Source organism: Dothidotthia symphoricarpi (genome assembly GCF_010015815.1).
Source record: "Dothidotthia symphoricarpi CBS 119687 unplaced genomic scaffold P153scaffold_7, whole genome shotgun sequence".
Classification (NCBI taxonomy): domain Eukaryota; kingdom Fungi; phylum Ascomycota; class Dothideomycetes; order Pleosporales; family Dothidotthiaceae; genus Dothidotthia; species Dothidotthia symphoricarpi.
This window is the reverse complement of record NW_022985014.1, coordinates 942,825-956,959: the sequence shown is the minus strand read 5'-3', so window position 1 is coordinate 956,959 and position 14,135 is coordinate 942,825. Positions and strand designations below refer to the sequence as shown.

At 48.9% G+C, this 14,135-nt stretch overlaps 6 protein-coding genes across 6 annotated transcripts; 5 read left to right on the top strand and 1 right to left on the bottom strand.

Moving 5' to 3' along the window:
* The first annotated feature begins 506 nt into the window (after nt 1–506).
* On the top strand, nt 507–1,430 carry P153DRAFT_208978 (uncharacterized protein). The gene is made up of 4 exons (XM_033662552.1): nt 507–570; nt 666–914; nt 965–986; nt 1,061–1,430. The coding sequence occupies exons 2-4, from the start codon at nt 795–797 to the stop codon at nt 1,291–1,293; spliced, it is 375 nt and encodes a 124-aa protein (XP_033525411.1). The 5' UTR covers nt 507–570; nt 666–794; the 3' UTR covers nt 1,294–1,430.
* P153DRAFT_209056 (uncharacterized protein) lies at nt 1,316–3,288 on the top strand. The gene is made up of 3 exons (XM_033662553.1): nt 1,316–1,987; nt 2,036–2,085; nt 2,142–3,288. The coding sequence occupies exons 1-3, from the start codon at nt 1,568–1,570 to the stop codon at nt 3,187–3,189; spliced, it is 1,518 nt and encodes a 505-aa protein (XP_033525410.1). The 5' UTR covers nt 1,316–1,567; the 3' UTR covers nt 3,190–3,288.
* A 242-nt stretch (nt 3,289–3,530) lies between these two features.
* Nucleotides 3,531–5,594, top strand: P153DRAFT_384239 (uncharacterized protein; the record flags this gene model as incomplete). Its single annotated transcript, XM_033670322.1, has 4 exons — nt 3,531–4,166; nt 4,222–4,535; nt 4,595–4,948; nt 4,997–5,594. 4 exons carry the CDS (start codon nt 3,531–3,533, stop codon nt 5,592–5,594), a joined length of 1,902 nt encoding a protein of 633 aa, XP_033525409.1.
* Nucleotides 5,595–5,802: 208 nt separating this feature from the next.
* Nucleotides 5,803–7,518, top strand: P153DRAFT_365636 (PAPA-1-domain-containing protein). The gene is made up of 3 exons (XM_033667863.1): nt 5,803–5,964; nt 6,230–7,103; nt 7,159–7,518. Exons 1-3 carry the CDS (start codon nt 5,873–5,875, stop codon nt 7,423–7,425), a joined length of 1,233 nt encoding a protein of 410 aa, XP_033525408.1. The 5' UTR covers nt 5,803–5,872; the 3' UTR covers nt 7,426–7,518.
* A 125-nt stretch (nt 7,519–7,643) lies between these two features.
* P153DRAFT_272161 (DnaJ-domain-containing protein) lies at nt 7,644–7,889 on the bottom strand (the record flags this gene model as incomplete). The annotated part of the gene is made up of 1 exon (XM_033662912.1): nt 7,644–7,889. A coding segment is annotated over one exon (246 nt), but the record flags the coding sequence as incomplete, so codon positions are not given.
* Nucleotides 7,890–10,050: 2,161 nt separating this feature from the next.
* On the top strand, nt 10,051–12,308 carry P153DRAFT_395411 (uncharacterized protein; the record flags this gene model as incomplete). Its single annotated transcript, XM_033671400.1, has 5 exons — nt 10,051–10,119; nt 10,285–10,338; nt 10,392–10,460; nt 10,515–10,971; nt 11,008–12,308. 5 exons carry the CDS (start codon nt 10,051–10,053, stop codon nt 12,306–12,308), a joined length of 1,950 nt encoding a protein of 649 aa, XP_033525406.1.
* Between the last annotated feature and the right edge of the window lie 1,827 nt (nt 12,309–14,135).

Genomic DNA, 14,135 nt, shown 5'->3' with positions numbered 1-14,135 from the left:
CAAACAGAAGTTGCTTTCTAGTACTTATTGTCAATGATGTGTATGAGTCCGTTCAAGACTGGAGCAAATCTGTGAGTAATTAATCGATTACCACCTCTGTTGAATTGGGTGGTTTCATGCACATGGCGAAGTGGATTGGCCTTTTTCGGTATAGTATGCATTTCCAACCAAGCATGTGTGCGTGAGATGATAGGCAAGATCAACCCACGCATGAACCGCTACGCCATCGGATTCGGTTCGCCTATCGTGAGAGTTCGGTCAACTTAGCTCTAACTAGCAGGGATTAAAGTGTAGCGACAAGAAGCGATTAGAAAATAAAAGTGATACCAACCACATCGAATCTAACCCCTGCTAGCCAAAGTTAAGTTGGCCAAACATTTATACCTAGTGAGAGCCTCATTGACCCCGCCCATCCGTACCTGATCAGAGAGTCTCCAGAGGCTCTGATATGAGTAATACATGGAGAATGCCAATCTGTCAAGGTAGAGTCTTGACTGTTGCCATGTATCCAACGCTGTATTGCTAAATGATGAGCTGGCTAGGTCTTGAAGATTCTGGCTTATTCCAAGGGTAAGAGCAAGTTCTTTTCATTGCATTGGAGGCTTGCATTAGACTTGAATATTCCTGATTGAGTTCACTCACCTCACAAACAGATCTCGATGTAGCGATCGTAAATCGACACGTTCGCCTCGGGTTGATAGACCGAGCCAACCAGGTGTTAGTGCAGACATCACTTCTTCGTAAGAACATCACTTTGCAATCTCACGCGGGGAGACACCATCGTTCATGCCACGATGAGTGATTCCGGGGCCATTCTTAACGCGCAATTTCATGGTGGGCGTCTACTTCTTCCCAGACAGGAGCCACCTCCACCTCCGCCACAGGTGACGAAGCGAACACGAGCTACCAAGGCGGTAAGCCTCAACACTAGGCCTATGATCTGAGAGGTACTCATATCCTGTAGTGTACATCCTGTCGCAACCGAAGTGAGATCACATGCTGTCGCTACCAATAATATCTCAATGCAATACAAGAATTGCGCAACTGACAACACGCTCAGAAACCAAGTGCACGGGAGAGCTACCTCGGTGCTTCGAGTGCAAGACATGCGACCTGGATTGCGCGTATGAGCAAGGCCGGAGGGACCGGTTGAAGGATGTTTTAGAGCACAAGCGACTCCTTGTCGCGCTCTTGAAAGATCTTAGACAAAACGTCTACGCTGACCAGAGGAAAATGATCGAAGATGCACTTGACGCGGTGAGTTTCTCCTCATCTTATCGTATTCACCTCTAAGCAGACTAAGGTTGACGAGGACTACCCCCATCTGCCACCGCCAATATCTCTAGAAGCAGTCTATCAACAGCCAGCTACGGATACAAGCGCGAACCAAACCTTTGGTTTACCAACCCACCTACAGATCAACAGTTCAGACACCGTGAAGTCGGCACGCACCCACCAGAACCTAGATGCACCACCTCCGCACGAAACCGCAACAGGTCAGTGGCTCCCAAGCCTGCACAACAACCCCGCCGTACTCGGCGAACAGGGCTACGTTGCACCGTCAGATATGGTGGAGGGGTCTTCCAACGAGTTTTGCCCCGATTCGAGCTTCTATCTCTACGACCATAACGTGGAAGTAGATGATGAGGTCGATGTTCACCAGTTTCCGTCATTCGAACTTGCCTCAAAACTTCTACAACAATATCTCGGACAGGTCCACGGTTGGTTGCCAATGATACCTCAGGATTTCGAAGGCCAGGTCCGCAGGTACTACGAGGAATCGCAAATGGTTCCTGCTGAATGGCTAGCAATGCTGAACTTGGTTTTTGCCATTGGATCCAGACACTATTACCTGATAAATACACAGAGACAGGCAGGCGAAAACCAACGACATGAACATGCATTGTACATGTCGAGAGCTATACAACTTCTTAGGTCTAGGAGCGCTGATCTATTGACCACATCTCCTAATTTACCTCTGGTCCAGGTCAGAAATTATATACGCTCGTTATTTCATTGTTACTAAGTGTCGCAGGCGTTTGGACTTCTTTCATTCTACCAATTAGCAGTTGGCTACGTTGAAAGGTGAGTATGATGGCTTTGACTTGCACTCGCATAGGTCACTGACGTCATGGGTCCAGAGCATGGGTCACGATTGGACTTGCGCTTCGCGTCGGCATCGCGTTGGGTATGCACCTCAAGAACAAAGAAAATAGTTCATTACCTGATAAGACTGACGAACTTTCACGCGTTTGGTGGAGTTTGCTGTCACTCCAAACGTTCTTATGTTCTGTCACTGGCCGTCCTTCCGCCATTCCACAATATGAAATTAACACCCCATTTCCTCGCCTTCCGGCTGAGTACCGAGAAGGACGTTCGGAAATAGCATTGCAACTCAACTTCAAGATTTCCGTCGTTGCGCAGTGGGCTATGTCGTCTCTATACTCGGTCAGAGCAGCAACTCTTCCTTGGCCAAGCATCCAAAAGCAGGTCGTGAAACTAAAGTCTGAACTCGAGAAGCTGCTCCCAGCAATATCAGACCGGGAGCGGTTGATACTTCACTTCAGCTGGTTTGATTCCATGATATTAATCACACGTCCCTGCCTCGGAAGGCGCAACGACAACGCAGGGCCATCATCCATCGAAGCGCACAAAGTTGCCGCGGAGTGTATTCAAGCGGCTCAAGGTGTTACACGACTGCTCCCTGACGAACCTAGCGAGCGTATATTCCAGAACGGGCCTTGGTGGTGCCTCTCACTGTACATCATGAGAGCCATGGCTGTTCTTCTCCTAGCACAAGCCCATCAGTCTTCTACTTCAACCAATGACGACATGAGCTTAAACATGTCTACCAAGAAGCTAATTCTGTGGCTTCGATGGATGCGGCCAATGGACCCTGTCGCCGATCGAGGCCTGAACGCAGTGTTGAACACTCTTCGCCGCTCGCAAAACCATGCAAATTTTGCAGATGTCTTTGAGCAAGAATCTGCGGATGCATACGGAGGTTACCTGCTTGTGCCTGGTAGATGGGAGGTTGATACGAGTGCAGTATATCCGCAATTGCACCCTGAATTTGAGGGGTTCGACGACCCCGACTTCCTGGATAGCGTATTGTCGCTGTCGTCGTTGCCTATGCCTCCAGTATATGGCAGTGCGTTTGCAGTCGTAGACAGTTCGTGGGATTGGTAATGTGGTACTGTTGGGTTCGATTGGTTGAGGATCTGGGATTTCCACAAAGTCAGTCCTTACTGGCTAGAACACTTTCTCGGAACATCCATAATCCTCATGGCCGGAACCGGGTGAGATCCTTTTCGTATCGAGGTCCTTCTTGCTAAGAGCTAGGCTTCTATTGACAAAGCAATAAACCTTGTAATTCACGACTCCAAATGACGTATGACTATTGCGCAGTGAGTGGTTATCTGATCCGAAGCTTCGCTGCAAACTCCGCAGCCCGAGTCATGTAAGCCTCTCTACGGATTACACACTCGCATATCTGACCTTGCATCTGCACTGTCTCAGGATATGCTGCCATGCAACAGGATACATCGCCTGCGGGGCCTTTGTCAAAGCGGCGACAAGTCGAGGCAACAAGCGGACAAACTCCGTACGAAGAACTGTATCATCTCTTGCGTACTCGCCCTCCAGCCACCGTCAACGAAATTGTGCGCCGAGTTCGGGACGGAGTCGATGCCCAAACTGTGGTCAGACACGTCCGAGATGGTGATCTAATCACCCAGCTTTCTCTCCAGCCAGACACTCGCTGTCGATTCACACTGCCATTCGCTGTAGATATTCGTCCATTGTTCACGCGGACGCCCAATATCTACCTCAATTCGCGCCTGTTCCAATCGCTTTTCGAAGACACAGCCAGTGATTCCCAGCAATCGTTGAATCGACATGCGAGCCAATCCAATCTATACAATGTCCCGTATCATGCAGCACTGATTGTCGACGCACGTCTGCGTTCGCCAGCATTGCGACCGTCGAGATGGACATCCGTCTCGAGCGATGACGCATTTTTGAAGAAGCTCTTGGAGGTGTACTTTCAATTCGAGTACCCCTTCTTCTCATTCTTCCACAAGGACATTTTCCTGGACGACATGATCGCAGGAAGTGAAGATTATTGCTCGGGCCTATTAGTCAACGCAATCCTTGCAACGGCTTGTGTACTGCTTCCCTTCCTGCTCTCGGCAATCGTAGTCATTAACACAGTCCATCTAGCATGGACTCGCGACCGTGAGCGACCGAGCTGAGTTCTGGAACCCGCAGACGTGGGGATATCGATTCCAAGCCGAGGCCAATCGCCTTTGGGAGTTGGAAGTTGATAGGAACAGGCTTACTACAATCCAAGCTGCTGCAGTCATGTTCATTTCGTACTCACAAAACGCCCTGGACAAGATAGGAAACCGTTATTGGACCCAAGCGCTGCTCATGGCGGAAAAGCTAGACCTCTTCTCAGAGCTGGACCCATCGCTCGACCCGAGATTACGTGTTACGCAGACTGTCACTGCATGGGCTCTCTTTAACCTTCAAGCGTGCGTGATAAGCAACTGTGATGATCCGCAGAAAATCAGATGCTAACTTGTGGTTTCAGGAAAACTGCCTTCTTCTACTTTACGGGGCCGCTTCTATCGTCACCACCGAAGGCCGAACTTCCCCATCACCGAATAGCTCAAAAGTTCTTTGGGGAGATCTGGTTGCAATATCCACGAACACAGCTGCTGGTACCATTGTTGTTAGGACCGACATTTGTGGCGCTCTGCGAGTTTCACAGCATTACACACGACGTGGCCAAGCAGGCGGTGCGGGCAAGAGAGCAAGGTACGGAGGGGACGCTTCCCATGGACAAGGCCGCAGAGTTCTACAGGCGGTGGAAGCAATGGCGCCAGAACCTCCCGACTCCTCTTTCGCCTGCGGTGGTTGTGCTCCCTGTCCATCTCATGATGCAGTATGTCGCGCGCACAAAACCGAATGTTATCAACTGATTCAAAGACAGTATGCAGTACCACATTGTCGTCCGAAAGACTTTTGGCGTTATGATCACCCACGAGGTGAAGTTTGATGGGCCACACGCCAGTGCCACAACACTGAAAGACTATATCGGATTCAGTCCAGCGGAGCTTGTCGCACAGTCACAAAATAGCCTCGAGATATTATTACATATGTTCTATCGACTCCACGGCTCAGAATCCTGGTACACGTTCATGATGAATAGCCTCTCCCACATTGGATTCGACACACTGGAGAAACTAAACAGGATCACTGCAGAGGGAGCAGAATCAGAGACAAGCAAAGAGGAAGTCAAAGCACTCCGCGGAACCCTAGTGCTAAGTGCCCAAGGGCTTTGGGATCAGGGGCAGAACTCGTACCTGTCTGAGGTGCTATTCTACTTCTTGCTGGAGAAGATGCAGGACGAGGACGTGGCGTTGCTGGAACAGGGCACTGTGCGCCTTGCTGATAGAAAACAGCGCAAGGCACTCATGCAAACCCAAGTCTTGGCTGAGTACCCAATCAACGTGGTGAACTTTACGGAGGACGCAAGCGATCGCAGGATTGAGAAGCTGGTAGATACTATGAGGAATGATGCGTCGTGACGATCAGGTCGTCGGGGAGATACCCAGATAGAGAGGGAATCCACATCATCTGGCTCAGACATTCTGCATTGCGTGCTGGGACATTGATCGGGAGAAATCTTGGAATAGAGTTGTTGATCTGAGTGAGTCTAACCCGTTTGGGATTTAGCTGTCGAATCTGGGGAAGATAGCGCGTGTAGGAGCTCTGGACGGAACGAATTCCCACGCGTAACGACGCGCAAACGCCACCCAATCCTGTGCCTCTTTTTGATGCCCCAGTATACACACGCATTACAGCCATGACGGAACGCGCAACTAAGCGGCTACGGCGAATCAGCACCGAGTACCAGGACTCTGGAGACGGGACGGTGAACAGCGGCTATGCCAACAGGTACGTACAACGTAGTGCATGCGGCTGTCCCAAGACAGCGTGCGCGCCTTACCCGCCAAGGAGAGTACAAGGAAGGCAGATAGCAATGGCGGCGTGCATGACACTCCGTGCGTCATCCGTCATGCCATCTCACGCGCCGTGAATCCTTCGACTGCCTACCTGTGCGCGCCTGCCCTGTCCGACCCACCACGACATCAACAACAACAGCAGCAACAGCAGCCATGCCTCGCCTACGCTCGCGCCCAGCCCCTCTGACAGCTCCCAGTGCCCCCCCTCCCGCGCCCTCGACTCGCCCGCGACGCGGCGTCGCCAACCAGACACCCGCCGCCGTCGTCATCCAGCGCTCCTCGCCCGAAGAGAGGCGCCAGTCGATTCACCTCACCGTCAAGTCGTCCCCCGGCAGGCTCAGACAGGCCACCAGTGGGCCCCCGGTTGCCAAGGCTAGCGTCAGCCGTCAGAACATCGTGTCGGGCAAGCGCGCCTCGCGCAACAGTAGAGTTGTGCAAGAGGCTGACAGCGAAGACGAGGACGAGGATGAGGATGAGGCTGAGGAGGCAGACGCCATGGACCTTGACGATGACGAGGAGGAGGGGGATGTAGACGCTGACGCCGACGAGGACGACGACATGGACGCTGAGGGCGACGAAGACGACGACGTCGACGACAGTATTCTGCCAAACATAGTCGTCTCAACAAAGCAGAGCATCCCCGTCAAGCCGGCGCTCAAACTCACCAAAGCACAAGACGCCGTCGAAGCCAAGGAAATGGGCCTGGACGACGATGACGACGACGAGCTTAGCGACCCGGACTCTGATCTCGAGGGCGAGGAAGAGGACGCCGAGGGCGAAGACGAGGATGCAGAAGGGGAGGATGACGACGACGAAATGGTTGCAGCCAATGACGACGACGTGGAGATGGACAGCGACGAGGACATGAGCCGTGACCAGACGCCAGACCTCAGCAAGCTGACGCGACGTCAACGCGCGCTGGTCAACGAAGATAGTGACGGTGGCCTCATGGCTCTGTCGAACGAGGCGCAGAAGAAAAAGCACTTCACCGCAGAGGAAAACGCCATGCGCAGAGCGGAAATGGCTCGGAGACGGAAGAACTTGAGCGAGAAACGGCTGGAGGAGGAAAAGGTATGCATTTCCATCATCTACACTTGATCGTCCCAATGATGACTAACTTCCCAAGGCCGACACCATCAATCGTCTCCTCAAAAAACAGCCCCCAAAACGTGGACGTAAATCTATGGGCATCACAGAGTCTGGCCAGGATGAGGACCTGGAGGTCGACCGAGCGAATCCGTTGTTTGTTCGCTATGTTCAGAACGCAAAGGGCACACAGCTCGCCGTTCCTGACGAGTGGCTCCAAGCGCCTGTGGGCAGCTTGTTTGCGGGACCGAGTGTCCCGTCTTCGAAGAACCCATTTAGTGGGCGTATGGTGGAGGAGGTGGCATGATGGGGTTGTATTTGTAGAGGTATGTAATAGACTTTTGAGAGGCTTCTAGTGCCCCAACATCCAATCTATTCGAACTTGGAATAAAACGACGAGATACATAACATGATTCCATTGATCAATTTCTACATCGTAATGTTCTGAGGAAGATACTCTCATTTCACACCCAACCCCCCTTCGTCATCTCCCAACCATCCTCACAAATCAACCCCCCTAACCTCCCCCGTCCGATCATAAAACGCTCTCGCCGCCCCATCACTCAACACATCATTCGCCTGGTTAATCTCCGCCATCTTCTTCGTCGCCCGCTCCTTCTCCGCCTCCGCCACCCGATCAGGATGCCACCGCATACTCAGCTTGCGATGCGCCTTCTTGATCTCCTCGGACGAAGCCGTGCGCGACACGCCGAGCACGACATAGAAACACACCGGTGGCTTGACGCCCGAGGGCTCAGCGCGCGGGCGCGAGGAAGAATAGTGCGATGTCCCCGGTTGGCGCTCTTGCGTGGAATACCCCCCTCGGCTTGAGCGTGGCGGTGCGGTACGGTCCGAACTCGTATACGCACGTCTGGCGCGCGGCGGCGAAGTGTCACGGAATGAGGGGGGGGAGTAGAAATGCGAGTGGAATAAACCACGTGGACTTCGCTCTTCGGTCGTGTACGTACGGCTGCGTCGCGGCGGGGCGTCTCGATGCGACTTTGGCGCTCGCTCCTCGGTGGCGCAGGAGCCTCGCGTTCCTGGCATGCGTGAGGATTCGCCAAAGAAGCTTGTTCGGCTGGGGAAGTCGTCAAAGGCGCTGGAGAAGAAGTCCGAGTCGGAGAAGAAGTCAGTATCGAAGTCTGAGTTGGATGAACGCGGTGAGTGACGCGTTGGCTTCTGGTATCCATGTCTGGATGTAGTACTTTCTCCTCGAGAAGTACGGGGCTCCATGCGGGGAAGCGCTGAGGCCATGCTACCGAAGTCGTCGAATGCAGAGGACATGCCATGGTGCGAACGTCCGTGTTTATGGCCCTTTCGCTCGTCAGCTTCGAAGCTATCGCTGTTCATTTTACGCACGAATTCTCTGGCCTTGCGCCTGCATTCGTTGTGGGAGTTGCCTTGGCTTTCGTACATGCTGTACGATGCGTTGTAGGCGTCGTCGAGTTGGGTGGTGGTGTAGTGGTGGGCCATTATTGCTGTGTGGACTTGTTGGTCCCGGTGATTGAGTAGAGGTGATGAGTTGGGACGTTGTGCTATTAGATTGCGATGATTTTTGCACATAGGAGGTTATGCATCTTTTATAGGGAGCGCGGTGGTACAGTGAGGTGAAAGGTCATCGTGTGCGGGTGGACGTTGTGACGTTGATGCCCATTGTTGGTTCATAGCTTGCTTCTCGTGGACGGTGATTGAGAGGTTAGATGAAAGAGTTTTGTGCAATTGGACATCACATACTAAGGCGCTCAGAGACTCGAAAAGGACACCAGGCTTATACCAGGTATACGGTGAGATATGGCAACTGAGTGATAGTTACGTTGTCGTGACGAGCATTAGTACATCAATTAGTCCCCCTGTCCCCTTGCGTCGTGGGGAAAACTTGAGTCTACTACTTACATGTCACAGTTCGGTTTTACTCAAGAGTAGGATTCTGTATAGTAGGGTTTCAATTACACTTAGACCTCGACGATTTTACATGTGCTCACGATGATTGAGTCGGCAAGTTGAAGCGATCTACGGAGATAGTGCTGGACTTCCGCAGCAAGTTGTAAGCGTCCACCGCAGCCCTGTACCTCTCCCATACCTAGACCGCATCCACCGTGTTTGTGGGTGTGTCGACTCTGGCATTCCCGTCAATCCCGCCACTCAGACTCGAGGCAGCAGTCGGCGTAACAGTCTCAGGGACCGAGGGAAGCTCGGTGGTAGGCGGAGGGAGCTCACGTTCACCATCCTGCGACTCTACGTCGCTTAAGGGCACGTCTTTGTACCACGAGCCCGCCGAATCTGCAGGGTCTGCGAGATCTCTGAAGTTTGTGGGGTCCCCAGAATCTGCACGATCCGCAACGCGAGCATTATCCAGTAGGTAGACCGCCAAGTGGAGATGGTTCAAGTGGCAGTGGCGCCTCAGGGTTGTCAGAATTCACATCACTGGAGAGTCCTAATGAGTCCGAGTTGAGGATGTTCTCGTCTACAAAGCACAGGTAAGCAGACATCTTGCAAGATTCCGGTGGTTGGGTCGCACGACGAAAGGGGTCTCTCTGGGAGATGACACAGTCAGGTCGACGGGCTGCTCTGGCGTACCGGAAGATGCCAACTGCCCCAGTGCGGGATTCTGGTACGACGTGGGTATCTCAGGGTCTTGATGCACGCCCTTCATCACCTCTGTAGACCGAAGTAAAAGAGTTGAGTTAGCATGTGATCAGACAACAGGTAAGACGGTGCTTTGCTGAAGAGTGAAGGTGAGGGCTCACAGGTGAGAGAGCCAATTCGGGCTAGCATCTTTCGCTAGAAATTACGTCAGCTCGCCCACAGGCGTTCGTTTAAAATTACTCCACTCGCTCTACTGCCAAACTTCGCCAGCTAACGCACGATTCAGGTCGTGCATGTATTGGACCAACCCACTCTATTCGTCCAACTCACGGCATACCACCAAACGATGGCTCCTCGCCGGGATTCCCTGCTGTCGCCTAGGCAGACACAATTAACTGCCTTTTTCAAACCTGGGGTATGCAAGCCTAGACATCTCTTCTACATATGCTAACAACCTGACAGCCAAAGCAGCCCATGCTACACAACCAGGAACGCGCCAATCATTGCTGAGAGACTTCTTCCAGCCACAGGTATTACACAATCCCATACTTTGCTTCTTCTCACACTAACAACATAATAGCTGAGGCCCGCCGTAGCCCCTCCACAGCGACGAGCAGTTCGGCGATCGAGACGGGTACGGCTCTATTTCTGACTTATCCATTCCAATCATTGCTGACAGTCATACAGCGCCCGAAGATCGAGTACAACGACGATGACAGCACTGCTGAAGACGAGCCGCCTGCTCAAGGCAGCAAGGTATGTCTCGCAGTTCCCACCTACTCACTCCAACCATCGCTGACAGTCATGCAGTACATGCCCATCAGCATCGATGACAGCGACGATGATGCAGAAGATGTCCTGCGTCGCGTATCTGAGGGAAGGGTCCAAAAGCCAAAGTCTCGCCGTGGAAGGCTACCTTGGCTTCGAAAGATAACCTCGCCTGTACCAGTGGTGCAGACAGCCCGCACATCGTCTCGACTGGCTGCTGGCAATCCGCCAATCACGTCACCAATGTATCGCGCGACTTTACTGCCGCGTATCGTCGAGTCAATAAACCCCAACGTGCCAGTGTCCCATGAACGACTGTCGGCGATGAATCCAAGCAACGCCGATATTCTATCGGATGTGTACACGCTTATTGGCGCTGGAAGAGCTGCTATGCTCAAACCACTGATAGAGCTGCTTCTCCTCCGCCAGCCAGTAGTTGGACATCCCATAACCATCCCAACTTACTCGGCAAACCCTACAGCATTTGAGGACACGATGTGTCCGCTTGTCGAGCAGTACTGACACGACTACGAAGCAGAGGTCGACCCCCCTGATGGGGATATGTCACTGCTTTGTAAGCCTTTTGGAAGTACAGAGGCCCCGCTTGTCGTCACACTCCACTACGCCGCGTATGTCACAATCCAACCACGGTATGGGTCAGCCTACGACATCAGCTCTGGGTGCATGTCCCAGGTTCTTCGAAAGCTTGGCCTGGAAACACAAACAAGCCGATCAGCCAAACAGGGGGTATTGATTTTTTATGTCATCTCCCGTCGCTTGATAACGCCAGTTGTTTCGTATAACAAATCTACGTTCGGAAACGAAAAGATGGCCGATCTCACTGTTGCTGATCTACGACTCACAACAAGATTATGGCATAGTAGCAAGGCGCGGGCATGCCTTCTCTGGGATAGAGAATCCTTCAGCTCGTTTCTACACGCCGCACGATCATCCAAATGGATTGTGACGGAGGTTGCAAGAGTCGGCGCACAGGGCAGTCGTGGACTCAAACTGTCGATAGATGGATCCGTCTATTTGGTGTACACATCTTCTGAAGACCAGATCCTCGGTGAGGTGTTTCGAGTTGTCATAACGCCACCCCCTCTCCACAGATTTTCATCACTTGCTACGTCTTTTGTCAGCGACATGGGACACGCTTGCTCTGCGATAGAGCGGCTAATCGATTTCGGGACCCTGGTAGCGTACGGCTACGCTCCCCGCCCGACATACCTTTCTTGTTCAGATAACTATTGGTTATATTGGCCTACTTGTCAAGTCATACCAGTCACGGATTTCACTTGTCCTCGCAACCAACTACGAAACGCAGTTGTACGACTATTGTGGCTGCATACTTGTGCCTCAACAGCTATACTTCGAGCTTGGCTAGTATACTGCAAGCGATTTTTCCTGCAGGATATTAAATCAATCTTGAGCGTTCTGAAGCTGAAAGCCACCTATCCGGGAGCCAGATCCCTTGCGACGGCGCCTACCCATATTGCAGCTACCTTTCGCTCGAATTTCGGGGGTTCTATTCCGCTTTTTGAGGCTTGGTTGAAGAATAGATGGGAACAATACGCAACCATCAAAACATCGAGCACAGGCGCACTAACCCACACTACGCTCCGATCCTTGTTCAAGGCCCAGTATGGTCGATACCCAGTTGCAAATAAGTATCTCAGGCCTGCAGTAAAGCCTCAGCGGGGCCTTGCCCTACTACACGGCAACGACCCTGGTCCCTCCTCAAACGACAACGACCCTGATCCCTCCTCAGACGACAGCGACGCATCTGGAGTTACATTTGACTTTGATGAGGAGTCTGACTGGGAAGGAGTCTAAATGAGGAGGAGTTCGCGCAAGAAGAATTCGAATGAGGAACTTACATGAGGATGAGTTCATATGAGAGTGAGTTTGAACGAGGATGAGTTTGAATGAGGAGAGGTTTGAACGAGGATGACTTCACATGAGGAGAGGGTTGAACGAGGAGAGGTTCATATAAGGGGTTGCTGTGGGTTGACAGTATCTTATGTTGTCTCGTACAAAAGCAGATGGTTTCGCACACGTTTTTACTACTATATACCTGCAGTCTAGATCTTTTAGCAGAGGTTATCTTGTAATTAGCTATCTTCGTCTTCTATCTTCCTAGACTTTTACTTTAGACTAGATATCTACTACTATGCCCAGTATAGCAACTAACATCTACTTTAATCTACCTCTACTTCCTCCTGTTTTAATACTCGCTATATTAAAGCACTTAGATATTAGATTACTCTTACTATACATTCTAAGCTTCTTACGTAGGTATATTAGTATAATCTATAGATAGATAGAAATACAGTGTTAAAAGCAGCTATTATTTAAATAAATATATAATAAGAAGATATATAAGTAAGCAGATTAGTAAAACAATAACTATATTAAAATAAAACCTATTCTATAGGTTAAGGTTAAGAGTAAGTACTTTTCTCTTTCTTTCTCTAGACTACTTAAAATATTAGGTATTTATATTAAAGTAAGAAAGTTAAAGATCTTATTCTATAGGTTTATATAGTACTAGATACTAAAGTTAATTAGATTATAAAAACTTATTAGAATATAAGAAAACTAATAAAGTGTTATAAATAAATAGAAAAAATAATATAATAGATTAGAGCCTCTATACCTATTATTACGTAACTTACTCTACTATTATATAATCTTAGTACTAAGTTAGTAAGAATACTAAAGCTACTCTATACACTAAGATACTTATTTTATATAATATTTTACTTTTTAAAGGAATTAACTCTTATCTTATCTATTTTATATAACCTATATTAGCTTCTTTATACTATATTATATTAACCTTCTTACCTATAGTATACTTATAAGACCTTTACTACTTTTAGTATACTATAAATACTACTAGCTACTTTAGGTAACTCTACTACTAAATTAAGTTCTACTAATTAGACTATTCTTTAGAAAGCTTATACGTATAATATATAATTACTTATAAGAACTATAAGAAGTAGAGTATACGTAGATACCTAGGTAGCTAATTAGTATACTATATACTTTAGAATAAAACTAAGAAACTTTAAAGTTAACCTACTAAATAATAATACTAGTACTAGAAGAAAAAATAGCTTACTTAAAAAAGAGTAGTAAGCCTAGTAAATTAGTTAGTTAATTAGTAACTAATTAAGTATAAAGCCTATAACTAATATAAAATAAAAGAAGTAAATACTAACTCTTTTACTTAAATATTTAACTAACTTACTTTATAGTTTATAATACTATCTATCTAAACTATTTATTTAGTATAGAGAATACTTAGAATACTAGCTAAATCTTAAGCTAGTATATAAGCTAAGTTAAACTACTAGCTACTTAACTAACTATATACTACTCTATATACTATAGCTTTTTCTAAAATACCTATATTATACTCTCTACTCTTAAAGAGAATTTAATTTAAGAGCCTATAATTTAGAATAAAAATACTAATAGTTACTTTAATCTTATTATTTAAGGTAATTAGATTTAAGTAATTTCTAAGCCTAATAACCTAGCTATATAAGTTACGTTTAGTAATAACTAATAAATTAAACTTAAAAATATTAATACTAACTACTAATAAATTCTAATAGGCTAGAACCTTAGTAAGAAGTACTTTAATAGAGA